General features: G+C 35.3%; 1 protein-coding gene across 2 annotated transcripts in view; it reads left to right on the top strand.

Annotated features, from left to right (window-relative positions):
• The window catches only part of Gip (hydroxypyruvate isomerase-like protein Gip), a 178,485-nt gene extending 162,159 nt beyond the window's left edge, over positions 1-16,326 (top strand). For both annotated transcript variants that reach the window (XM_090410111.1, XM_090410110.1), the window contains exons 6-8: positions 3,901-3,970; positions 10,789-10,923; positions 16,105-16,326. In XM_090410111.1, coding sequence (XP_090266237.1) covers positions 3,901-3,970; positions 10,789-10,923; positions 16,105-16,157 — 258 coding nt within the window. In that variant the 3' untranslated portion in view covers positions 16,158-16,326. The remainder of the gene's footprint in view (positions 1-3,900; positions 3,971-10,788; positions 10,924-16,104) is intronic.
• The last annotated feature ends 11,279 nt before the right edge of the window (positions 16,327-27,605 follow it).

The following is a 27,605-nucleotide window of genomic DNA, read 5'->3' as shown; positions in this document are numbered from 1 at the left end:
ATGGGTGAACCTTAAAAGTAGGATATCATGGCATGATTTTGAGGCATTGTTGGAGTGTAGATTCTAATTTTGGAAAAAATCATGGAATATGTGAAAATAACCTTTTTGATGAGATTTCTTGTTTAAAGAAGTATATAATTGATTCAAAAATTGAAGAATGGAAGGAGAAAAAACCCCTACAGGAGATAGATGGGTTGGGATATTTGCATTTTTTTGAGAAAAAATAAAAAGTGCCTTATGGTAATATAAAAAAAAATAGTGGAATTTGCACTTTGCTTACCTGGGACAAATGCTGTTACAGAAAGAGTATTTTCAGTTGTGAATAAATTATGGACTGCAAGGAAAACATAATTAAAACTTGAGACAATAAAGGCCGGCCATTCTTATTGTGAAATATAATATGGTTGATTCCTGTGAAGATTTTATGAGCAAAATATCAGAGGATGATGAATTATTGAAAAGAATTCATTCTTCCGAAAAATATGTTTAAATTGTTCATTTGGAGAGTTTTAATAGATATTCATTGTATAAGATAAACAAGTTTTGTGATATGCAAAAATAATAATATATATTCTTAATAATAACTATAATAATAATAATTCTTAATAATAGATGCAAAAGATAAATAAATTTACTTTTGCATATATTATTAAGAATTTAAATAAAATATCTCATTGTATAAATAAAACAAATAAGTTTTTTTGGGATATTTACTTTTGCATCCATTATTTAGAATTTAAATAAAAATTTCTTGATAGTTTAACAATATTATTAATTAGTAATAATAACAAGAATAAAAGTAGAATATTTATTGAAAAGGTATGATTTATGTTTCTGTTGGGATAAGAAGAAATACAGCAATTTTAGAATATATACGCTTGGAAGGAAGGCAAACCTGCAAAGCAGGAAACAAAAGTTATGTAACCAGTGGAACGTGTCCAGCATTGGCCCTTGGATAATTTGGTCACTATAACTCAAAAGCTGAGTTCATGCCACAAAGGATGAAAGCTATCATTTGGGTTAAAGGAGGAATAACAAATGCTGAGTTTGGTGATCGGATATATGCCCTCCCCAATCAAAGAATAATCGCAAACTTTTTTCTTCAGTGTTTGGTTTCCATTCACCTAATTTCTGGTTAAAAGTAACTAAAATATTTTTTGTAATAAATTTTATTTCTTTATTTGTATTTATATTCATAACTGTTAAAATTTAACAAAATTTATGTATTGAGGTAAAATGAATCCTAATATATACATACAATGTTAGTGTTACAGTCGTTGATCAAATACTTTTTGCCAGGGTTGTAAGGGGTTGAATCTTAAACGATTCAACGATTAATTCTAATCGCGGAACAGGCCACGCTAGGCCTAAATCCTTGATATGCATGATGATGATGATGAATTTTTAATATGAATCTAAACAGTCGTGCCATAAATACTGTTACAGCTTTCACATATCCCTGCTCTGCCCACAAAATTCTGTAAGCCTGGTTCTGCTAGTGGCACTGTGCTCAGCCAACATTGCCCTGTTTATCAGCAGAGAGAGAGAGAGAGTTGTCTAGTTATACAGGTTAACATACAGTGGGGAGATTATAAGAACCATTTTGCTGTAATAGCACTTCACAAGGGGAATGCAGCCACCTGTTATTTTCAGAATGCTAAAAACACTTGGGAACAGTATGATGTTTGTGTATTGGACTAATAACTGTTATAATTATTGAAGACATTCTGACTGCCAAAGAACAGGTTGACCACACAGTGTTAGAATGTAACAGCTTGTGAGGGATGTGAAGGCATGCCTCTGCCATAATCCTGTGAGAACACAGAAAGTGATGTCACGAGAGAGAGATGAATGTTTCACAGAGAATGTCACATGCACTAACTAATGATCTGGGTGAGGGGAGTAAAAACCTGTCATAATTCTACTGGACACTTCCTAACACCACAACTTATGCAGCAAAGGGTGATAAAATCAAAGCCATTTTTCTGGCAGTACACAAACAGACACAGAGATATCCTCTTTACAGATGAGAAGATTTTCACCATTGAAGAGTCATATAACTGCCAAAACAACTGCATATGCCTGATGGTCGCAAGCACCTAGTCAGAGAGGATCATTATCCCATTTCAGTGAAAGTTTGGTGGTGGTGGGGAGTATCCAAGTTGTATTTCTTCGAGAAAAGGTCAAACCTCTACCAAAGTTATCAAGACACTATGCTAGAACATGTAGTACAGTCTCTGAACAACACCTTGTTTCATGGTAGGCAGCGGACTTTGCAACAGAACTTGGCCCTTGTGCAGAAGGTAAGGACCACACAGCAGTGGTTGGAGGCAAATGTGCTCAACTACATATCACCATCTGGAAGTCCCAATCTGAATCCCATGGACTTCAAATTGTGATAGGAGCTTGAGAGCAAGAAACAGCATTGCCAGCCTGAAAGCTGCTATATGCACGTTATGCATGTGGTTTGTATGTGCTGAAAGTTGTAAATGATTTGCTAATAGATTAAAGGTTTATGCACTGTTCAAGTTGTAACAGTATTTATGGCTATACTAGGTACCATTGAAACAGTGTTTATTCTCTTCATTTTCCTGAGAACTCTCATATCTGTTTAGTTTAGTCTCATTTCCTAATGCATGTTAGACACAGTAGTCTGTCACAACCAAGTAACTTTTTTCTTTTGAAACCTAATTAATGCTCTTATAGGACCAATTAATCCTATCTGCATAGTGTATTATGACTGTTAATTATATGCATTCTAGTTGGTTTGTAGGATGAAAAACCAGGTGTTTCTGAGAAAAACCCTGCAACTTCTATTAGAATGGCTAACTCACCAAAGATTCTTCATATCTTAAATGGGATTCAAACCCAGGTCTATTTCAGCCAAAAGTCATCATTGAAACAGACTATGCTCTGGAGGCATAGTGTTTTTGGCTAATTTGTCTGCCTTATTCTATATAAATTTATTCATCTGCCCCTTCTTTTTTTTTTCCCCTATTATATATAATAGGGAAAGCTATTTTGTATAAAAGTGTTTCTTAATGTTTGAAGTTTTGTTTTTTCATTCATACCAGATTTGCATATTCTGTTATTGATTTCCTATATTTAACTTGCTGTCTTTACTAAAAAAAAAATGTGCCTATATAGCTGAAATCTTTTATTTGGTTTATAGATTAGTCATAATCAAAATCTCTTCAGTAGGATACTATAGTAATATTACATGATTGAGTTTACATTATACTAACTTTCTATTACACAGCAGTGGTTGGAAATTTTTTCCATATTAATCTGTTCTCATGACTCCAGTATTGTCAGTTCTTATATTATTATTTTTTTATGGCAGTATGTTTTTCTTCCCATCAGATAATTGTTTTGCTAATCTGATGTTTTTCATGTTCTTTCCTTTTTCTGTTTTTGCCTTTTTTTAATTGCTGGTTATCATTTTAGATTTGTTAAGACAATTATTTATTTAGTTAAAGAATCCTAAAGATGTTTACTGGGTTTATGTGGAGTATAACATTTGTTGAATAGGTGAACAAATAGGTATGTTTCTGATTTTGATATCAGGTTAGATTTATTGTCACTTACATGTATAGCAAGTTAAAAGTACAGTTCAGTTTATAAACTTCTCAGTGAGAAGGGAATGGGGACCTCTTGGAGATGCAAACTTCTTAATTTAACAGAAAGTTTAAAGCAATTGTAATGTCATAACTTACAGTAATATGATTTTTTTTTATAAGTTTTATATATATAATAGAGAAAGCTATTTTGTATAAAAGTGTTTCTTAATGTTTGAAGTTTTGTTTTTTCATCATTTCAATAGAAAAAAATAGTTCAGTTCCCTTCTTTTTATTAACTGTTAATTTCTTTATTGTTAATTGATTTAACTGTTAATTATAGGACATTTTTCACTTACAAATGATTACTGGTAATCTGACAAACAACATTAGAGATCTAATGCCATATGTAGGTAAGTTATTTCTGAAATACAGTATATTACATGATTTTATATAAATATATATATGTAGAAAGTTTTATTAACTTGGGTATATTATGTATTCAGGATACCAAGTAATTCTTGGTTTTTAATCCTATTTCCCAAGTGAGCAAACAGACAAGTAAGTCCATAATAGTCCGGTTTGTGCCTGATAGTGCAAGTCTGAGGCGACTGATGGTAAAGGTGGATTAAGCTCTGATCACTTTCTTTAGTATTTTCCCTTAATGTAAAGCACATCCTCTTGCGGAGATGTATGATGCTATGCATTAAAGGCAATGTCACCACCCATACCGGCTTTGACCTTTATTGAGGTCTTGTCATTGGGAGTCATACCTGACAATGCTAAGGTTGAAATAATGCAGAGCTTATGAATTTTACGTAAACAAGTTGACACAGGTGATTTGACCTTATTAAATAAATTTTAAAAAAAATAAAAAAATTAAATAACCTTATTTTCCTGAGATTTTATTTAATAAGTTCAAAAGCACGTGTGGCAACTTGTTTAGGTAAAATTCATAAGCTATGCATTACTTCAACCTTAGTATTGTCAGGTCTGGCTCCCACTGACTAGACCTCAATAAAGGTCGAAAGTGGTATGGGTAGTGATCATTGCCTTTACTGCATAGCATCATACATCTCCGCAAAGGGATGTGCTTTATATTAAGGGAAAAATACTAAGGAAAGTGATCAGAGCTTAATTCACCTTTACCACGAGTTGCCTCAGACTTGCACTATGTGCAGGCGCAAACTGGACTGGACTTATCTTTTTGCTCACTTGGGAAATAGGATTAAAAACCAAGTTTATATAAAATTACTTGGTATCTTGAACACACACACACACACACACACAGGCAGCCTTAATTGTTTATGCCTCACTTCCATTCCTGAAAAAACAGGCATAAAACGAATGCCATTTTAATGGGAGGTACAAAGTTATGTTCCGCTTAGTCAAAAATTATGCACATGAAGTATGTGTAACATTATTATATTTAAAGCTTTGATAATACATACATATATATTTGTTAAAAGAAAATTATTAATAATGAAAACAAAACAAAATTATATACAAAAAATATGAAACTTCGAAAAGATATTGCATATTTCTATGTTGAAGTTCTTGGTTTCGGATCACCTGCATTTTTTTTTGGAAAAAAGTATCCAGTGTTAATAACTGCCTAGATTTTCTTTTTCTTTCTTTAAGGAGTTCATTGTAAGGTTGAATAGATGTGATTACACTCCTTTTTACGTTCGCATTCTGTTCCCAATCGTGGTCCATTTCGCAGAGTTCATCAGTCAATGTCTTTATGCTTGCAAGGATACGCTGTAAATCGGCCATTTTTATAACTCTCAGAGGACCTTCTTCATTTTATTTCTTGTCCTTTGGATGTTGACTTAATTGTTCGGCTAATTCTTTTAAGTCTTCATTGGAAAGCGGTTTATCATTGCCCTCTAAGACTTCTGTCACATTTTCAGCTATAAAATCGAGCAAGCTTGGTAACGTCTTCCATAACATTCTTCTCTTGCTCTAATTCCTCGAAGTCGTGCATAAATGCTGGTAAAACCAGCATTTATGCACGACTTTGAAATTTTTGCCATACTCCTTTTAAACACTTTGCTGACACTTCATTCCAAGCTGCCTTGATGTTGTTAATGCCCTTCAAAATATTGAATGACCGCCAATAGTCTTTAATAGATTTTCCTGAAGTGTCCAAGACTCTTACCATTTCCATAAATGTTATACGGAGGTAATACGCTTTGAGGATTGATATAATCCCCTGATCATCAGTTGCAAAAGCGATGTTGTGTTTGGAGGCATCTAAACAAACTTGACATCCAGTGGTATTCTTACTTCAGCAAGGTTTTGAGGATGTCCAGGGGCATTATCCAAGAGAAGTAATGCCTTGGCTGGCAAATCATTTTCTTTACAGAAGCGCAGGAGGACAAAAATAATTGGTGTACAAATCTATAAAAACGTCTTGTGTAACCCAAACTTTCTTGTTCCGTTTCCAATAGACTGGCAGCATGGCTTTTAGACCCTTGAATGGTCATGGTGTCTGTGAATGGTACACCAACATTGGTTTAAGCTTCAAAGTTCCAGAGACATTTGCACCCAACAAAAGTGTAAGCCTATCTTTTGCAGCTTTAAAACCTTGAGTGGAACATTCTTCACAAGAAATGAAGGTGCATGATGGCAATTTTTTCCAGTAGAGCCCAGTCTCATCAACATTAAAAATGAGATCAGGAGAATAACTTCCTTGTTCTACACAGTCTTGAAATTCTTTAGCAGATGCCACCTCACCACATTTGATACTATGGCACTTACTTTGAGACTTAAATCTCGTGAACCAACCTTTGCTTCCTAAAAACGTTTCTAAACAAGATCCTCAAAAATTGTTTTGGCTTTCTCATTTATAACAGCCTGGCCTGCATTAGAGGAATGTTTTTCTGATTCAAGTCATCCACCCGTAATGAAAATAATTTTTTCATCTAGTTTACCCCTGCTATAACTTGCATGTTTTGCATTAAATTCATACTTCTGCAGACATTAGCACGTGTCTGCCCATCTTCCATTCTTCGAATCACCTCTATCTCCTTTTCAAGTGTGATTGATTTCAGCGCCTTCTTAACACCAAGTTCTAACTTTTCTGCACTTCATTTATCAGATATGGTATGTAATTACATACTTTATCAATGTACGTAAAAAAAATTAAATAGAACAATTAGGTAGCTTCAACAACAGTAAAACTAGGTTTGATACATATAAGTCGTAATAGCTTGGTACAACATTCCAACACGAGTGCCTGCTAGCGTCGTTTCTCAGTCAGACCACACTACAGTAAGAAAGCACACGTAGGCATCTGCCGTTGTTGTGAATCATCGTAAACGAAGACATTGTTTATGTATATATATTTCATTTCAAGAAAATGCTTATATATAATAATATTTTACATCATACTTCCAAAATAGATTTTCTTTGTCAATAAATTATCATCATAATCAAATTCCGGACTTGTATCCTCAAGGGGGTATATAGGATATGATAGGACTACATGAAAAACTTACATCACCACTAACTTCCTATCTATCTACAATTTTCCTCCAAATCAATCTATTTGTCAAGACTCCAAGATTATCAGATCTTATATTTCTGTCTTCTAAGGCATTTTTTACTGTATTAATCCACCTATATCTTGGTCTTCCTCTGGATTTGTTTCCTGCCAACCTAGCAGAGAACACTTGTTTTGCTAATTCCTCTCCCATTCTGTTTGTGACCATACTGCCTGAGATTAGCTCTGCTAACAATGTCAAGTTCTTTCCTAATATCCTCGTTTTTAATATATTGCCATTGGCGCCACTTGTTCACACCCCTAATCTTACTCAGGACTCTCATATCTGTGGTCTCTAGTCTTTGGTCAAGTGATTTTTTTCTAACCCACCTCTCAGATCCATAAGTTAAAATTGGCTTGAACACTGTCTTGTATACAGATAATTTAGTGTTTGATTAATTTCTCTCTTGTTCCATATAAATTTATTCATTTAACTTCCAACCATACCAGCTTTTTTGATTCTGTTGTCTATTTTCATATATTTAATTTTCACTGAAAATCGTGCCTAAGTAGCTGAAATGTTTTATTTGTTCTATAGGTTCTTCGTTCATAATGCAGTTGATATGGAAAGTGGGGAAAGGAAAGGACAAGGGAGTATCTGTTGAAGTGTTTGTGGGCAGTTAAAACATGGCTGAGAGCTAGGTTTTTTCTTTCACAGCATGGTGAGTGAGTGGAACAATTGCTTGTTGAAGTAATGAGTTTAAGAGCAGGTATATTGATGGCTTGTGTGAGTGATTTACTGCCTCACTTAATGAGTCCTTCATTCCCTGGCAGTCTCCTATAATAATAATAAAAATAATAAACACTGAACTCAGTCTGTCTTTTTATTACTCATTTCCATATTTGTTACAGCAGTTATCTATCCTAGAGGGAATTTATTTGATTATAATATCATCTGCTTAAAGTAAAGAACTGACATTTAGCATCTCCAATTTTGATGTCAGGTTTAATGCTACTTTCCTTGATAATGTGATCCAGATAGATGAATAACAATGTGTATCCTAAGAGAGCTTATATTCAGGGTGTGCAGTGCACACCCACAGAATACCATATTATATTTTTGCATTTATTGATGTTTAAGACTCCCTTAATTGTTTCCTGGCTTTTGCATGATTCCTAAAATTAAACACCATATATACTAATGCTTTATGGAGAGGACACTTTCGATATGTAAATATTGCATCAGTCACAAATATGGATACTTTTGAACAGACGTACAGCTGATGTAGTGTGTCAAGTTTTTAGCATTCCAGTGATTTTAAACCACCCAGAAAGTGAGGCAAGGTGTGTGCTGAGACAATAGCACCTAGAAATTAGTGGCTGTGATTGGTTGTGTTAACCATTCCACTCTAATGGAATGTTGTCATTTGTCGCTGTTTTTGTTTTCTGAGTTTCATCTGTTTTAAGTATGTGAAGTGAACTGATGTGTTTAGGACACCAATATAGACAAGTAATTTTCTATAAATAATTTATAACTTTTTGGCCTATATTTACAATGGGAAACATTGTTGATGATCTACTGAATGTCCCATTTTCCTCCTTTGCACAGATTGTATGATTTTAAAGGAGGTTGGAACTTGTGTATAAATAGAGTATTTCAGTTTTTCTTGGTTCAATCCAGAAAAATTATCATTTCCCAAGTGATTACTTTCTGATATCTGTGCATATTATATGGTTGTATTTAAAAATCATATCAAAATTCAAATTATCCATGTCTCATTCTAGTATTTGCCAATGATACACTAATTTTACCATGAAGTGTAAAACCCTTTCTGATTCCATAATAATGAAAAATTTCATCAGTTGATAACTTATGACACCTTTCAGAAGTTTTGTAGACCTTTATCATATCACCCCTCTTTCTCCTATTTACTAGTGTATGCAGACCACCTACTCTTAATATGTCCTCGTAATCTACATTCCATAATCCTGATATCATCTTTTTGTTATGCTGCTTTGCATCCTTTCCATAAGTTCTTGATCCCCACCAAAAGCAGAAACATTGAAAACTTCAGCTGCATCCTACATGGAAAGAACCTATAGAACAAGTTAAACTTGAGCCATTTAAACACAATTTTTAGTGAAGCTGACAAATTAAATATGGAAATGGACATCAGAATTAGCAGAGGTGATATAGCACGATATCAAATGAATGTACTTATATGGAAGAAGAGAGCAATTAATCAAAACACTTTATATATATATATATATATATATATATATATATATATATATATATATATATATATATATAAAGATCATGTGTTTAAACCAATTTGAACTTATGGAGCTGAGAACTGGGTTAGAAATGAAGATATTAGGAAGGAACTGGACATTGTGTGAGTAGAGCTAATCTCAGGTGGTTTGGTCACTTAAATAGAATGGGAGAGGAAAAGTTAGCAAAACAGATGTTTGATACTGGGAAACAGACTCAGAGAAAGAGTCTACCTATGAGTTTGATGCAGTAAGAAGTGTCCTAGAAAACTGAAATGCATAAGATCTGACAGTATTAGAGTCCTGCCAGATAAGGGGCTAATTTGGAGGAAAATTGCCAATAAGAAATTAGTAATAATGCAATACCATCATTGTATACTGTACACTCTTTGAGACTAAATATCCAGAATTATTAATAGTGTACTGGCACTAAGTATTGCACACTGTAGTTTTAGATGTTCCTACTGCATTAGTCCAAACAACTGTTAGGTTCTTTTATACCTAATGCTGCAATTGGGAGCTATTTTGAAACTTCATTTTTTTTTTTTTTTTAATTGAATGATGGGATTATGAGTCAACATGAGACTTCTTTACCAGGTTGGTGTTTATAATGAAGGAAAGTAGAGTTTTCCTTGTATAATTGGGTGGATGAACAAAGGAATTTCTTTTTATTGAAGCAGTTTGCTTTCTTTAAAAATTAAGGGATATAACATCCCATATTGTTTCTTAGCCGAATAGGAAACTCAAAGTGTTTCATGCCAAATATAGAAACTATATAAAGTTCGGCAATTCCAAGCATAAGTAAATACCTGGATAGTGTTACAACTGACCAGTGGTCATTATCAGAAAGTCTACAGAAACCTTTTAACTTCTACCAATTAGTTTTTTGTGTGTAAACCTATAGTACATTAGTACCATAGGTGGGCTAAGGATTTTCTATTTTTTAATTTTTTTAATGCTTTGTATTTTTTCTTACTTAGTCTGAAAACTTAGAGACCAAACCTGAAACCTTTTCAAGTCACTTCAGGTCTTCATTAAGTGGACAGTGGTCTTGCACTAGCTGATTGGAATTCTTCATCCATGCAAGATGATTTCTATTAAGTAGTTTAAATTATTTATTAAAAGTTATACCAATCTTTGGTATAAATCCACATGTGCATTTTGTTATTTTTTTCCCATTATTTAAATTATATTTTTTTGTGTACAATTTTCTTTTTTGCACAACTAAGAAAACGTGTTAAAACCATGTATTTAGAGCAGGAATCATGTTTCTTAGTACAGATTGTTTTTGACATTTTAAGTATCTTCTTGCAAAAATGTTTCCCATAGATCAGATAAGTGTTTTATTAGTCATATCACAGTTTTCAGTTTGTTTGTTTTTTGTATTAATTTTATAAAATTCTAGTAACTACTCTTTATATAATCTGCATTTTAAAATAATAATTTAATATTTTACTCCTTTATATATAGGTCACATTCAAATTTCCCAAGCTCCAAACAGACAAGAACCAGATGTCTCTGGAGAAATTAATTATGGCTATATATTTTCTCTTCTAGAAGAATTAAACTATGATGGGTGGATTGGTTTGGAATATTCTCCTAAAGGTATGTTAGTGCAAATTAAGTTGAACAATACAGTGTTGATAATTTCATGACATTTGTAATGGTAAATATACTATTTTCCTAATACAATGAATAATTAATTCAGCAGTCATTCCATTTTAATCACTCTTAATATAATTCATAAAATATTCCAGCACATTCTTTAGAAATTTCAGCTTAATTAAAAAACCCAACTTTTAGAATTAGGTAGTCCAACTCCTTATACTCGTCTTTTCAGCATAATAGTGTAGACTATAAGTTGGGAAAAAGAAACCCATATAATCAGTTAAGTGATTTTAAAAAATATAGATGTCTACATTTCATAATTGCATTCTTGTAGTGTGACAGCATTTCTTGGTATAGTAAACTATGTTGACAAAAGTATTTGGACACCTAGTTGTGGTTAAAAAAAAAAAAAAAAGTTTTAATTACATTTTTAGTACCAAATGGACCACCTTTGGCCTGAATGACACAAACCACCCTTTGGGACATGCTTTCAACCAATTTCTGATATGTCACAACAGGAATATTCTTCTATTCCTCATGCAAAGCTACCATTCTAATAATTCCCAAAGATGTTTGATGGGGTTGAGGTCTGAGCTGGCCAGTCCAACACTTAGATTACTGGTTTAGATTACTGTAGTGCATGTCTGAGATTACCAGTCTCAGACATGCACTACAATATGGTATGGAACATTGTCATACTGAAACAAGGGTCCCTGTTGAAGTAATTCTATAGCATTTTCTATAGAAAAACTATATAAGTATTTCTATAGTTTTTCATATAGACCAGCAATAGTTCTGGCAGGACTGCATCTGCAGTCCTGCCAGAACTATTCCCCAGGTTATCTCCAGATCCAAATAAAACTATCAGCGTGAAAAATTTGGAAGCATGATTTGTTGCTCTACAGAACTCTTTTCCAATCACTTATGGTCCAGGAACAGTCCCAACTGGTGTCCAAACATTGCTTGGCATTGAGGGAGGAGTGTTGAATTGTTTGCAGCACTCTGTCATGGTAACCTAAGGCATGCAACTCTGTGGACAATTCTAGTACTGACAGATGTCCCTGCAGCATTTTCGAGGTTTATTGCAAGGTCTGCTGCTGGTGACGTGCAGGATGCTTGAACATTCCAAGATAGTTTGTTAATCTCGGTCAGTAAGTGTTGGTGGCCTCCCTGGGCATTTTCCTGCAGTGGTAGCACCATCAACTTTCCATCTACAAATGACATAACAGTGAATTTCGGGGCATGCTTCTTCCAACTACATCCCACATTTTAAGTATCAGTTCAGCTGAACATGGCATCTTGACATCTAATACAGTGCAAAACATGTAGTACATCCCACTTTTTATTACCAGACTTATGCACACACTTCCTGAATATTTGCATGGCACATAAGGTGTTCAAATACTTTTCTCAACATAGTGTGTGCATGAATTTGTTTTCTAATTCTGACATAGAAACAGTTCAACTGAAATGATGGTAAATTTTTATAGATATCCCAAATACAAAGTCTTTATTATTCGAAGAGTAAAATTACTAATCTGAATGAATATCCTCAATTTTGATATTAATTTTAATGACACTTTCCCTCACAATGTAATTCGTATGAAATGAATAGTCCTTTTCGCCTCGTCACAATTTTGTAAATTGCTTGCTAAAAATTATATTCTTGTTAATTCCAAAGTGTAAGATGGTGAAGATACTTAATGATTAGGCTACTTGTATATAGAGGCTGTTGACTTCATGTCAGTTGTCTTAACCTGCTTCCTCCTGGATGTGATGTTGCTAAGCATTATGGGAATGGTCACTACTCAGACTGGTTTTGAACCTTTACTGAGGTCTTATCAGTGGGAGCCAGACCCAGAAAGATATCAGCATTGAATTAATACACTTATGTGGCATGGTGTGTATGTAAAGTGGTTTATCGCTCTTGAAAGATATGTAACTTTTCATATTTTAGTTGATAATATTAGGTTAACTTGAACTCCATAGCTTAGTCAGTATAGACGAAGACCTGGATTAGATTCCTATCCACGATGTGAGGAACCTTTATCTGGTCTCTTTCAACTAAAGGTGATTTCGTCCCCCAGAACAGGCCGACCATCCCCATGAATACATGCATCTACAGTCAAAAAAATTATGCCCTCTCCCCCAGACTCTGTGACAAGCCGGTTGGAGTTTCCCGCAGTCGCATAATCATAGTGGACCCTGCATCAAGCAGGATAAAAGTGCTATAAAGAGGAAGAATATTAGGTTAACTTATTCTAGTTTTTGTTTTAAATGGGTGCTTGATTAACTGTTTAGTTTGTAAATAAACCTTGTATCTTTTTGTTTAAATATGATATTGTCACAAAGGTGCCAATGCATGATAGAACAATGACAGCAAAAACCACATTGTGCGATTTGAATGTGGGATTTTGTGTAGTGCAGTGTACTCATTAAGAAAAAGGATATGTAGAAGGAAATTTAAACTAGAGAGTGTATTAAATGTTTCAAAAGTGAGTGCCTATTAGGTGAAAAGTATTCTATGAGGGATGATGTAAAGGAGTTGTTAGAGGAGGCAAAACTAAAGAGTGAGGAGGGAGATGGTAGTTAATAAGTCTATAGGTAGGTTGTGGTGAAGGAATCATGTAGGATTTGGATCCATAGTCTGTGTTTGATGGAAAGAAGGATTTGTATAATGCCAATGGACTGCATCTAAATGGTTTTGGTGTTAGATGTCTAGAGAGAACTTTGTTCATGTGCAAATGCAGGAAAACTCAAATTAGGGTGGAAGCATTGAGTTTGTGAGAATGACTAAATGTGGAATTTAGTCTCAAGCAAAAAATATTGAATAGGGTAGTTAATTCAGGAAGTAAAGGTGGGTGGGGGCCTCAAGGGATGCTGCAGTTTTTATATACTAATGCCAGAAGCATCAGGAACAAGAGACAGGGTTTTTTTGGCATTGGTTAGTGCAATCTCGCCAAAAGTTACAGGCATTAGTGAGACTTGGCTAACAGCAGATGATGTAGTTACAGGGATAGAATGTGAAGGGTTTAGTATTTTCTGGGACGATATGATGGGGGGGGGGGTACTGCCACCCTGCTGCCTATCTCCTAATTTGAAGCAATCTAGTGTGAGATTAAGGCCAGTAAGACAAAATACACAGTTGGTTGTTGCTATAGACCAGGGAATTCCTTGGATGATCTGGAAGACATGCATTGCCAAATGAATACAGGCTGAGTAATTATTATGGGAGAACTTCAGCTATGGAGATATAGATTGGAAGGAAGACAAATCACATGGCAGAAAGGAAATAGAATTTATGATACACCTACAAAGAGATGATTACTTGAAGCATGTATTGGAGGGGACTAGGGATGGGAGCCTATTGGACCTGGTCATAGGAGCTATCCATAACCAAGGTGACAACATTGCCTCCGATTAGCGAAAGTGACTATGCCGTCGACTTGGGAGATTGTAAAACATGAGGAACATTTTAATGGGAGCCCTAACCAACTTTTCCAAAATCTTTACCACCACTCCTTTACCAGCAGTCAATAGTTGGATACATCGGTCTTTGCACCACCCTTATGCAATGGAATTACCATGCATTCTTTCCATTCCTATGGAATCTTCCGTGTTCTGAAACTCAAATTATATAGCCTGGTCAAGGGAATAGCCAGTTCAGCTGAACACGTAGCATCTGTGCTGATATCCCATCAGTTCCTATTACAGAATTCTTATTTAGTTTGTGCAACAGCTCTAGTACTTCCTCCTCATATGGTGAAGAGGTAGTAGTGAATTCAATGTTGCATATACCAAGTTGATAGCTTTTAGCAAAATGTATTATGTTTATATACAGGGTGTTTCAAAAAGAATGTCCCAATTTGAAAATTGTATATCTCTGCAACCACAAATGAATGCGACTTGTATCATGTGAACGGCCTTGGCCCAGAGCCTTTAGGCCTTACTTCATACTTGGTAATTTATTTTGTAACTGTACCACATTTTCATTATTAAATATAATTATTTGAAATCGGGTCATTCTTTTTGAAACACCCTGTACATTAAGGATTAATGCACTATAACTTTTTGTGTGTAAGCCATAAGCAAAATGGGTGCTCATTAGTTGAAGTCACCTGCATACCACTGCATTCAGTAATTATTCTTTGAAATTCATTCATTCTTTTACTTGCAGCATAACTAAAGAATTTTTGGCTTGTCTTTAACTCCCAGAGCCAGTTTCTTTTCATAATCAGACTTAGCTTTCCATACAACACTTGTGACTCTTCTGTCTTGCTGCTTATAACTGACATTATCCTTATGCACACCCCATGCCACAGAACCCAGTATATGCAATTTCCTGCTTTGTAGTTTAGCATATAACCTTTTCTGAATGGAGCATATATAAACTTAGCCACTTCCCAATTGCATTACCAACTGGAGGCAGAATAGTTAAGTCTTTAACTGAAATCTCCTCTGGCACTATAATCAGATCTACCCCTCTTTGAGAAAGTTATCTCACAACAGCTCAATAAATTCAGTTTCATTCTTCTCATGCAGCTACTCAATCAATGTTTGGATAATTAAAGTCCCTGTTATGATTACTCTTTTTACACCCATCATTTATTTATCACTAGTAACCAATCCACCAGGTCTGTAACAACACTCCTCACTATATATTTAATCTTGTTTGACTCCACCTCACACTAGATGGTTTCAAACTCTCTGCCACATTAAAAATTGTTACTAGTATTGCAATTTGAGGTCTCAACTCTAACTGGATTCAGTCATCTGATATCATTAGACGCACATACCCTTCTCTCCTATCCAGTCTATCCCTCCCTGAAAATACTGTACCCTTTGCACTCAATGCCAGTTAGTACATCTGCTTCTGATAGCCAGGTCTCAATAAATTAACCAAAGCAACACTCTAATCCTTTGTTTCTGATACTCCAAGCATTTGTGTACAGACATAGGTTATCTGCATGCTCTTTTGTATACACTTCTCTCTGATCTGTATGATAGTTCCACAACTTGCATATCTCTGTTCTTATCTAGTTCCTTACTTATGCAGACATCTTTACACATATTTGAATGGTCCAAATAGGTTGAACACAGAATCATTCTCTCTTCATAATCATTTCCATAGTTACCTAACATTGTCATAAATTATATCTATGTAATTTTGATTTTCAGGTAAAACAAATGAGGGACTGAAATGGATTAATCACTATGGATACAGCTTATGAAGAATGAAGTATTGTACAGCATAAATTTGGATACTTTTATTAATGTCATCTGGAGATGGAAAAGTGAAAATAAATTGGTTCAACTATTCTGAATTACATAGGAACAGTTTTATTTTTATATATTCTATATGTATATTTTATTTAGTAATTAAATTTTAATTCTTATCAATGGATGCTACTCATTTCTTGCTAATACTATAACTCGGAGGAGAGTGATCCTGAGTTTCAGCAAAGTTTTTTTAACTGCAGATACAAAAATGCGTTGCAGGACTGCAGTGCATTTTTGTATCTACAGTTAAAAAAAAAAGAAAAACACACAGCATGTTAAGTAAAACAAGATCAGTATATGAAAAGAAGTGATTGATTTACATCTTTGAAACCTTTAATAAGCACAAACAACATTTTTAGCCTCTACAAAGACTTGGTGTCCTTTTTCTGCCCAAGATGCTGCTTTGATACTATACTTCACCTGTAACAACTGCTAACTTTATATATATATATATCTCAAATCTCTCTCTCAACTTAGCATATTGTTCTGATGGGATCATGAAACAAAAATTATTCCTTACAATTTGTAATCTCCCAGGAAGAGAATAATCTGGTTAACCACCCAAATCACTCTATGGATGAAATATCTGTTTCACATATTAACACAAAGAAAACAGTTAATAATATATTTTATTGCCATATAATTCAACCTGAAAATTACAGGTCATCACCAGGCAGCTGAACACAATGGATTCCACTTTGTATTCAACTGCTCAATGCCAATGATGATGACCTATAATTTCAAGTGAAATATATATAACAAATATATTCACTCTTTTTAAACTTTATGTTAATTTGTGAAACTTGACACAAGGATCACTGAAATAGCAATACCAAATCAGTGCTTTTGTCCATGTCATTTCAGTTTTAATGGACACTTTGCATTCATATATTTATTGATGTGTAAGCACATCAGGACCACTACAGTGGTGGTTCAGTGACCCTTCTCGTTCCTACAGGTTAACTCCAATTGCTTTCTCATAGATGTTATGTTTCTGCATTATTCCGTTTCTATGGATATCTAATTTGTTACATAAGAAACTGGTCTTCATTCTGCCATGGCTAGTTTTATAGAAAACAGCTGTTGGTTAACATTGCTTTGCTATCCACTTTCAAACCTACTGAACCATCTTTTCTTTATTTTCTTGCATTGTATGGATATTTAAATATCTTGACATAATTTTGTTTATGGAAAATGCTTGTTAATTAAAACTGGAATAAAAGATATGACAATCTAATCACCATATTTTTACACAACAATATTCCATCATAAGATGAACAATGCAGCAGTTCATCTTATTTGTAGTTTTGCAATTAATAGATGACTAGAAAGATCATTAAGCCTTTCACCAGTGGAAAGGCTTAATTTAGCAGCAACAAGGAGGATTGGAAATACACATCAAGTGGAAAAGAAACTTTTCTCACTACCAAGTGTATACAAAAGTGCATGTGAATGCTTGCTTGGAGTATCAGAAACAAAGGATTAGTTTTGTTGCCATGGTTAATTTATTGTAGGCATTAGTGAGAGTAAGTTAAGATAGCTTAAAGTAACAGAACTTTTATTGGTAATAACTAAAAATTGAAAACGATAATCCAAATGCAATATGGAGTATCAGATTAAGACCGGTGGTGACACCTGGAATGATACAATTAACTCAGTATATAGCAAATTGTTATAGTAGAGTCCTGAATCCTCATAATCACCATACCATTCTAAAGGATGTTCACCATAAAATTTTCCTGTAGTCCTTATGAGTTATAAATAAGAGGTAACTACAATACTGTTGTCAACTCTAACACATTTTTTTTTTTTATTGGATGATTTTATTATTATTATTCCTGACATCTCCAAGGAGTCTGAAGACTCATTGCGGGAGGACACCTACAACCGTCTCAACCACTACTACGAATCAACGGCATCTACTGTCCACCTCCACCACAACTAGTATTCTATGTCTGTAAATTGCGTGTGTTCTGAAGGGCCGATTTGTCTGTATGCGGGAAAAAACCCTGCTTCCTCCGTATGAGATCGGCTAACTCATCTTCAATTGAAAATCGTCCAGATAAAGATTCCTCCCGTCGCAACGAGAATCGAACTTAGGCCTATTCCAATTGAAGGGTGCAATGTACTGTTGTTCTTCCAATTGCACTACGAGGTGGTTACTGATTATTTATATAACTCAGCTATCGATAGTCCATATGAAGTTCTGGACTTAAAAGTAACATTGGCTCCACTAAACCAGTGGCTATGGACCCAAATTTCGAAAGAAATCAGTATCCCTATCAGATTCTGCCAGCATTTTTTTTTTTTTTTAAATCAATTCCCTATTTGGTTATGTAACTACTCACAATATTAAAGTCAGTTTATTTCCAATACTTTAGGTTCAATCGGCAGGTATCTTTGTAGATTACCTGCATTTAAATTTTACCCCCCCCCCCACAAGTAATATGGTGGACTTCCACTTACTGTGATTAAGTGGAAGTCCACCATATTGGGACAAAACATTTCATTAGGAAAATTTCACAAGCAGCAAGTAATAGGGCCCATTTTTTTCTTCCCACAAAAACTGCCAAAATAATTGCTTTGTGTTGCTATTAGAAAGTAATACTTTAACCATCCTGCCAGTGACCATGTTTAGACATCATGCAAAACATGAATACATAGTTTAATTTAATATACACTGCTTGGAAAAATGTCGACAGACACCATATTGTGAGGAACAAATAGCCAGGCACCTACCTTAATAAGATGTAGGACCACAATAGTGATCAGTGGGAATTTTGGACTATTCTCCCTGCAGGCATGTAATGAGGTCCTGAATTGTTGTGGGGGCAGATGTCCCTTGACCTCACCCGACACTTCCGTTCATCCCATAGGGTTGAGACCAGAGCTCTGTGGAGGCCAGTCAAGTGCAGTGACGTTTGTGTCCACAAATCACGCAGTTACAACAGTAGCCTTATGACACAGTGCACTGTCTTGCTGAAAGAGATAATCAGTGCATAGAAATGCCACAAAGAGAGCATTGCATTGTCCAGAATGTTCAGATACCTGTTGGAATTCAATGTTTGGGACACCACAAACAGATCTGAGGCAAACCAGGAAAAACAAGACCACACTATCACCTACAGATTTTATAGTTTGGGTTATGCACTCTAGTAAGAGACTTTCACCGAGCATCTGCCACACCCATCCAGCTGTCCAGTATAGGGCATAGCGTGATTCATCACTCCATAACACAGCTTTTCAAGCATTCATGTCCCACTGTACACTATGCTGCATGTTGGTTTAGGTAATGTGGAGCTTGCATATTGTGGGTCTTACCATGGAAACACATTGTGGGAGCCTTGGAATGCCAGAAATCCGGATTCAACATGCCACTTTGTACATATTATCTTTCATAGCCCCCCTACAATCAGTGAGTGCGGTGGGTCATCCACTGGGTAGCACTAGTAGTTGACTCCCATCTCAGTATGATATTGTTGACCTGGGATGGCCAATTTGTCAACAACTTTGCCAAACAGATAGGCTTGCGCTTCTTGCAGCCTGGCCACAGTCACACTGCCTTGGGAGCATCATATTCCTCTAATTTATACTGCCTATAAACATGTGACTCATTACGTGCAACGATGCACTTGCCTTGCCTGTGTGGGGGTCCATTGACTTCTTTCCGAGCAGTGTAGTTGATATATTTCATTCATTAGGGATGTTTGAGTGGTTAATAAAAGAGAATGTGTAAAAATATGTCCATGCTATTTCCTTCTTTAAGAAAGTTCAACTCTAAATTATACTTTAATACTGAGCTTGAAAAAACAAATGTAAATAAAATTTTTGGATACCTGCTCAAAACAAAATTGACATATGCAAGCAGCACCATTTACAGCCAGATTACATTTTCATTTAAAAAACACAGGCAATTTAAATAAACATTTTTTCACAATGATTCTGTGTACACAGTATAATATTTATTCTATTGTGTGACATGGGGCAATTTGTTTGCCTTAAAAAATCGTGGTCAAGCAGATTTCACTTTTTTTGTCTGTCTCAGTGTGTGTGTATTAAAGAAAAATTAAGGTAATACAGAAGTTACAGCAGACCAAATCATGGTATGCAGATACTGTACTAAAATAAAGCAACCTCTTTAACAAAATATATTTTATGAGCACTTATAATGAACTGTTAAGTGATATTGTCACTACTTATATTAAGATATTCATAAACTTAACATATTTATCAATACTAAATTTCAGGCACCCTAACAGAAACCAGACTCTGGTTGCAGGCAAACTTTGCCAAGTATCTAAAATTCATCATCATCAAATTCCTGCCATGTACCCTCAATGGGTGTACAGGATATGATAGTACTACATGAAAAAAATTACATCATTACTAACTTCCTATCTACAATTTTCCTCCAATCAGTCTGTTACTTGTCAAGACTCCAACATTATCAGATCTTATATTTCTATCGTCTAAGGCACTTTGTACCGTATCAATCCACCTATATCTTGGTCTCCCTCTGGGTCGTTTTCCTGCCAACCTGGCAGAGGAACACTTGTTTTGCTAATCTTTCTTCGCCCATTCTGTTTAAGTGACCATACCATCTGAGATTAGCTCTGCTAATGCATTCCTGGATGCTGACAATGTCAAGTTCTTTCCTAATATCCTCGTTTTTAATATGATATTGCCATTGATGCCATCTGTTCACGCCTCTAATCTTTCTCAGGACTCTCATATCTGCGGTCTCTAGTCTTTGGTCAAGTGTTTTACTTCTGACCCAGCTCTCAGATCCATAAGTTAAAACTGGTTTGAACACTGTCTTCATCATCATCATCATCATCAAATTCCTGCCATGTACCCTCAAGGGGTGTACAGGATATGACAGTACTACATGAAAAAATTACATCATTACTAACTTCCTATCTACAATTTTCCTCCAAATCAGTCTGTTACTTGTCAAGACTCCAACATTATCAGATCTTATATTTCTATCGTCTAAGGCACTTTGTACCGTATCAATCCACCTATATCTTGGTCTTCCTCTGGGTCGTTTTCCTGCCAACCTGGCAGAGAACACTTGTTTTGCTAATCTTTCCTCTCCCATTCTATTTAAGTGACCATACCATCTGAGATTAGCTCTGCTAATGCATTCCTGGATGTTGACAATGTCAAGTTCTTTCCTAATATCCTCATTTTTAATATGATATTGCCATTGATGCCATCTGTTAACACCTCTAATCTTTCTCAGGACTCTCATATCTGCAGTCTCTAGTGTTTGGTCAAGTGTTTTACTTCTGACCCAGCTCTCAGATCCATAAGTTAAAATTGGTTTGAACACAGTCTTGTATACAGCTAATTTAGTGTTCCGACTAATTTCTTTCTTATTCCATATGAATTTATTCAATTGACTTCCCACGATACCAGCTTTGCTGATTCTGTTGTCTATTTCTATAATTAGTTTACCATCTTCAGTAAAAATTGTGCCTAAGTAGCTGAAATGTTTTACTTGTTCCACAGGTTATCCATTCACAACACAGTTGACATTTTCAATGATTCTGCCTATTTTCATTGTCTTTGTCTTTTTATTGCTGACCTTCATACCATATCTATTACAACAGCTATTCAATTTAGTCAGAGAATCTTGCAGACTTGTAGCGGATTTATTTAGAAGTATAACATCATCCGCATAAAGCAAAGAGCTGACATTAACATCTCCAATTTTGATATCAGGTTTAATACCACATTCCTTCATAATGTGATCCATATAGATAATGAATAACAGAGGGGATAATGTACATCCTTGTCTCACACCAGATTTAACATTAAACCATCTTCCTGTACTTCCTTCAATTCTAACTGCTGACTCACAACTCAAATAAAGACTAAGTATTGCTTGATATAATGCCCCATTGACACCATATAACTGCAGCGTATTGAATAGCTTCTCTCTTGGCACCTTGTCATATGCCTTTTCCAAATCGACAAAACTTAAATACAGATCTTTGTTATATTCCCATGCTTTCTCGACTATTTGTCGTAAAGTGAAGATCTGATCCTGACAGCCTCTATTTGGCCTGAATCCAGCTTGTTCTTCACCAAGCTTTTCTTCCACAATTCTTCTCAACCGTTTCTCAAGTATACTTGCATAGATCTTGCCAGGAACACTCAGTAGGGAAATACCTCTGTAATTCTCACATTCAGTTTTATTTCCCTTTTTATATTTCCCTTTTTATTTCCCTATGAGAGCTCTACTCCAATCATCGGGAATTCGTCCCTCTGTCCAGGCTTTCTAACTATGCAGTGCAGCCACTGTAAGACTCTTATACCACCATACTTCAGCATTTCTGGTCGAATATCATCTACTCCTGCTGCCTTTCCACATTTCAAGCCTTTGATGGCTTTTTCTACTTCAAGTATGGATATATATTCCTGACTGCATGCCTGTTGAGTGTTTTTTACCATTGTGCTGTCATCACTGCTTGTTTCATTTAGCAGTTTTTCAAAGTAATTACTCCATACTTCAAGGATATCTTTTTCTCCTGTTTTCATTTCACCTTTATCATCTCTAATTCCTTTTACAGCACTCTTTCCTCCCTTTCTGAGCTTCTTCAACAACCTCCAGAATATTTTGCCACCTTCTTGATATTTATTTTCTATATTCTTGCCAAAGTCCTCCCATGACTTTTGTTTAGCTAGTTTTACACACTGTTTAGCTTTCTTACATTTGTCTCTGTATTCTGTAAGAGTAAAAGCTGACTTATTTGCCAGGAACTTTTGATATGCTTTCTTCTTTTCCTTCAGGGGGTGCTTAAGGGTCAAAGCTGTATAACTGAGAGGAGACCTCCACATAGCCTTTAAAGGAATGCGGAGAACCGACCAGGGCTTCTGACCTAATGTCCAATCCTCACCTTCTCGTGGTGCACCCTGTTGGGTATCTACTTTGATACTGAACGAACGAGGATGGGCTGGCAATTTGGGATTTAGCCGACCAAATTGTATTCTTATTGGTTAAACCAAAATAAAAAAAATAAAATAAAAAAATGAACACTGTCTTGTATACAGCTAATTTAGTGTTCTGACTAATTTCTCTCTTATTCCATATGAATTTATTCAGTTAACTTCCTACCATACCAGCTTTGCTGATTCTGTTTTCTATTTCTATATTTAATTTACCATCTTCAGTAAAAATCATGCCTAAGTAGCTGAAATGTTTTATTTGTTCCACCGGTTCTCCACTCACAATACCGTTCACATTTTCAATGATTCTGCCTATTTTCATTGTCTTTGTCTTTTTATTGCTGACCTTCATACCATATCTATTATAACAGCTATTCAATTTAGTCAGAGAATCTTGCAGACTTGTAGCGGATTTATTTAGAAGTATAACATCGTCCGCATAAAGCAAAGAGCTGACATTAACATCTCCAATTTTGATATCATGTTTAATACCACTTTCCTTCATAATGTGATCCATATAGATAATGAATAACAGAGGGGATAATGTACATCCTTGTCTCACACCAGATGTAACATTAAACCATCTTCCTGTACTTCCTTCAATTCTAACTGCTGACTTACAACTCAAATAAAGACTAAGTATTGACTAAGCTTCTTCAATATAATGCCCCATTAACACCATATAACTGTTTGGAATAGCTTCTCTCTTGGCACCTTGTCATATGCCTGTTCCAGATCTACAAAACTTAAATACAAATCTTTGTTATATTCCGTGATTTCTCAACTATCTTTCATAAATTGTAAATCTGATCCTGACAGCCTTTATTTGGCCTGAATCCGGCTTTTTCTTCATCAAGCTTCTCTTGCACAATCCTTATCAACTGTTTCTAAAGTATACTTGCATATATCTTACTAGGAACACTCAGTAATGAAATACCTCTGTAATTCTTACATTCAGTTTTATTTCCCTTTTTATATATGGGTACTATGAGAGCTCTACTGCAATCATCTGGAATTCATCCCTCTGTCCAGGCCTTCTACACTATGCAGTGCAGCCACTGTAAGACTCTTATACCACCATACTTCAGCATTTCTGGTCGAATATCATCTACTCCTGCTGCCTTTCCACATTTCAGGCTTTTGATAGCTTTTCCTACTTCAAGTATTGATATGTATTCCTGACTGCATGTCTGGTCAGTGTTTTTTTACCACTGTGCTCTCATCACTGCTTGTTTCATTTAGCAGTTTTTCAAAATAATTACTCTATAATTCAAGGATATCTTTTTCTCCTGTTTTCATGTCACCTTTATCATCTCTAATTCCTTTTACAGCACTCTTTCCTCCATTTCTGAACTTCAACAACCTTCTTGATATTTATTTTCTATGTTCTTGCCAAAGTTCTTCCATGACTTTTGTTTATCCAGTTTTACACAGTGTTTAGCTTTCTTACATTTGTCTCTGTATTTTCTAAGAGCACAAGCTGACTTATTTGCCAGAAACTGTTAATATGCTTTCTTCTTTTCCTTCACTGCCCCTATAACTTCCTGTGTCCATCAGGGAGTTCTGATTTTTTTATCCTTGCAGACAACCTCAGCACATGCCTCTCTGGCAGAATCAATCAATGTTTTCTTCAGAGTTTGCCACTGAATCTCCAAGGTTTGATTCCTGTTCTCAAACTCTTTCATTTTTTCTTTAATAATCTTTGTGTATTTTAGTCTACAGTTCACATCTGAGAGCTGCTCAACTTTTATTCGCTTTAAAACTTTCTTACATGTTATTCTTTTCAATATGAAATTCAATTTTATCCTGCTCAAGACTAAATAGTGATCGCTTCCAATTTCAAATCCTCTGTACACTCTGGTGGCCTGCACCAGGGAGAAAACATTACTATCAACAATAACATAGTCAATGAGACTTTCTTATTCCTAGCCTCTTCTCTCCATGTGAATTTGTGTGCATTTTTATCTTGGAACATGGTGTTAGTAATAACCAGTCCATGTCCTGAGCAGAAATCCAACAGATATTTGCCATTATTATTAGCTTTGCTCTTTTCTCCAAATTTTCCCAAAATATTTTTGTATGTCTCACAATCATTTCCTACTCTGCTATTTAGATCCCCAACAAGGACCAACTTTTCCTTTTTCATTGTGTCAGTTGCTTTTTCTAAAGCCCCAAAAAATTCCTCCACTTCTACCTTAGTAGAACCTTCTGTGGGACCATAGGCACAAATAAGTCTCATTGTCCAGTTCCCCGTTCTCATATTTGCCCGCATTACTCTACTTGAGACTGACTGCCATTCAAGAAGATTAGCCTCGTATTTAGTGTTGAATACTATGGCTACCCCTTCTTTTCCTTGATTGTCATTGCCTGAATATAACATTTTGTATTTATAGCTCAGAAAGATCTCACCAGTTTTTGTCTTTTTTGTTTCAGTCATCTGCATTATGTCGATCTGGTACTTATCTAATTCTTCAGCTAGCTTCATTTCTTTGCCATTCAGGCTTCTTAAGTTGATAGTACCGATCTTTAACTCTGGTGATGTTTAGTTGGGGTTTGTTTTCAGATTTGTTCCAGTAGTTGACTTTTCACTGTTCGCCCTGGTTCCCTGGCGAAAGCAACGGGGGGCCTTGTTTAACCCGGCAAAGCCCCAGCTGGCATAAAATTTTGTCATGTTGTACCATCATTTTTTTTTAACCAATAAGAATACAATTTGGTTGGCTAAATCCCAATTGGCAGCCCATCCTCGTTCGTTCGGTATCCAAGTAGATACTCAACAGGGTGCACCACGAGAAGGTGAGGATTGGACATCAGGTCAGAAGCCTTGGTCGGTTCTCCGCATTCCTTTAAAGGCTATGTGGAGGTCTCCTCTCAGTTATACAGCTTTGATTCTTAAGCACCCCATATCTAAAATTTAACAAGGCAAATATTTATTGAATGAATTAAATTAACTAATTACAATCTAACATCTGGATTCCTTGCACATTAACTTAAAGGCTGTTGCCATCATACCCTCCAAAGCATTAATAGATTGTTTTTATGTGAATCAGATCCACAAAGGTTGTACACTTCTCTAGTATGTTAGTATTACCAATAATTCAGCCAAGGGACTTGTTTCAAGATATTCTCCAAGTGCCTTGGAGAACACTATGCTATCTGTTCAGCTAACCATTCATGAATAGGTCAACTACCTAGGAATAGGTGGTCAATCTTCCACATTCTCACTGTGATCAGATAAGAGCTGCTATTTTCAAAATGATCTGCCTACTTACAGTTTAATCAAAGTTAGTGCCAAAGCAAATAAAATGCTCTCGACCCCTTTTTTTGGGGGCAGTATAACATATTGGCACCTTTATTGACAGTGGCACAACAGATGCAGTATTGTTTTAATTTTCAACTTTTCCTACCAGCAAAGAACGTGCACTGATACCTATAGTCTTAGAAAAAAATCACTGCTATTGACTAAATGAGGCCACAGCTAGGTCAAGTTCTTTGGCAACTACATTCAATATAATAAACATGAAAGAAAAAAAATTTGGTGAACACATGCTAACTACACTGTGTGAACACCCAATTTCATAGCAGTTTATGCTTCAATGAAACACAAGAGCTATCCAAAAATAAGAGCATAGCCTAAATTTTTGTCTTTGCAAGCCACCTTATTTTTTAGTGCTATAGGCTTTACTAGGAGTGCAATATATATTTTTAAAAAATTCCAAAATTGCTACTCTTTAACGTTTTTTTTTTATATTTGAAAATTGCAAATATTTCTTTGTAACGATAACCAAATGCATAGTTAATGACAGCAGCAATGCATTTTAACATCGTCTAATACTGCCTCTTTTGAAAATACTACTGCTACTGTGGCTCCCCAAACTTTGTGCATGTGCAAAAAATCAAGGTTAAAACAGATCAGAGAACTTGTGTACCTTCCCCAAGTGCTCAGTAACCAGTATCGTTCACTGGGTTACTAAGCAGTATGCATGCACTTCTCTGCTTCAGTAACATAGATAGGATGATCCAATGATCAATCAGATAGTGAACTTGCTTTGTAAGGGTCAACAGTGTTGCAAATGAGTCTCCTTGTGTTTCATTTGTGGTCACTACTTACTGGATTGTGGGCATCCAAATGTTACTCTATGGTGAGCTCTGCAATTCTCCCTCATTTTTCAGTGAATCGTTTATCCTCAAATTTATAAGGGATCATTGCAAGGCTCTAACTTTGATGCAAAGAAAAATACAGAAAAACAATAGGCACCTCTGTCATCTTTCTAATAATACATTCCAAATGAAGAAAGAACTTTATCACCACACCTAATGGAAAATTCTCTGTGGATGTTTCACAAGACCATAAGATTCATGTAGTCTTTTCTTTATTAAGAAAGAATCAAACTATTTTAAGAATTAAGAAGTAGTAAAGTGCAGATCTTGCTTCAAGATTATAAACT

Source organism: Typopeltis vanoorti, chromosome 20, assembly GCF_054136105.1.
Source record: "Typopeltis vanoorti isolate ZY-2024b chromosome 20, IOZ_Tvanoo_1.0, whole genome shotgun sequence".
Lineage (NCBI taxonomy): Eukaryota > Metazoa > Arthropoda > Arachnida > Uropygi > Thelyphonidae > Typopeltis > Typopeltis vanoorti.
This window is presented reverse-complemented; position numbering and strand designations above follow the sequence as displayed.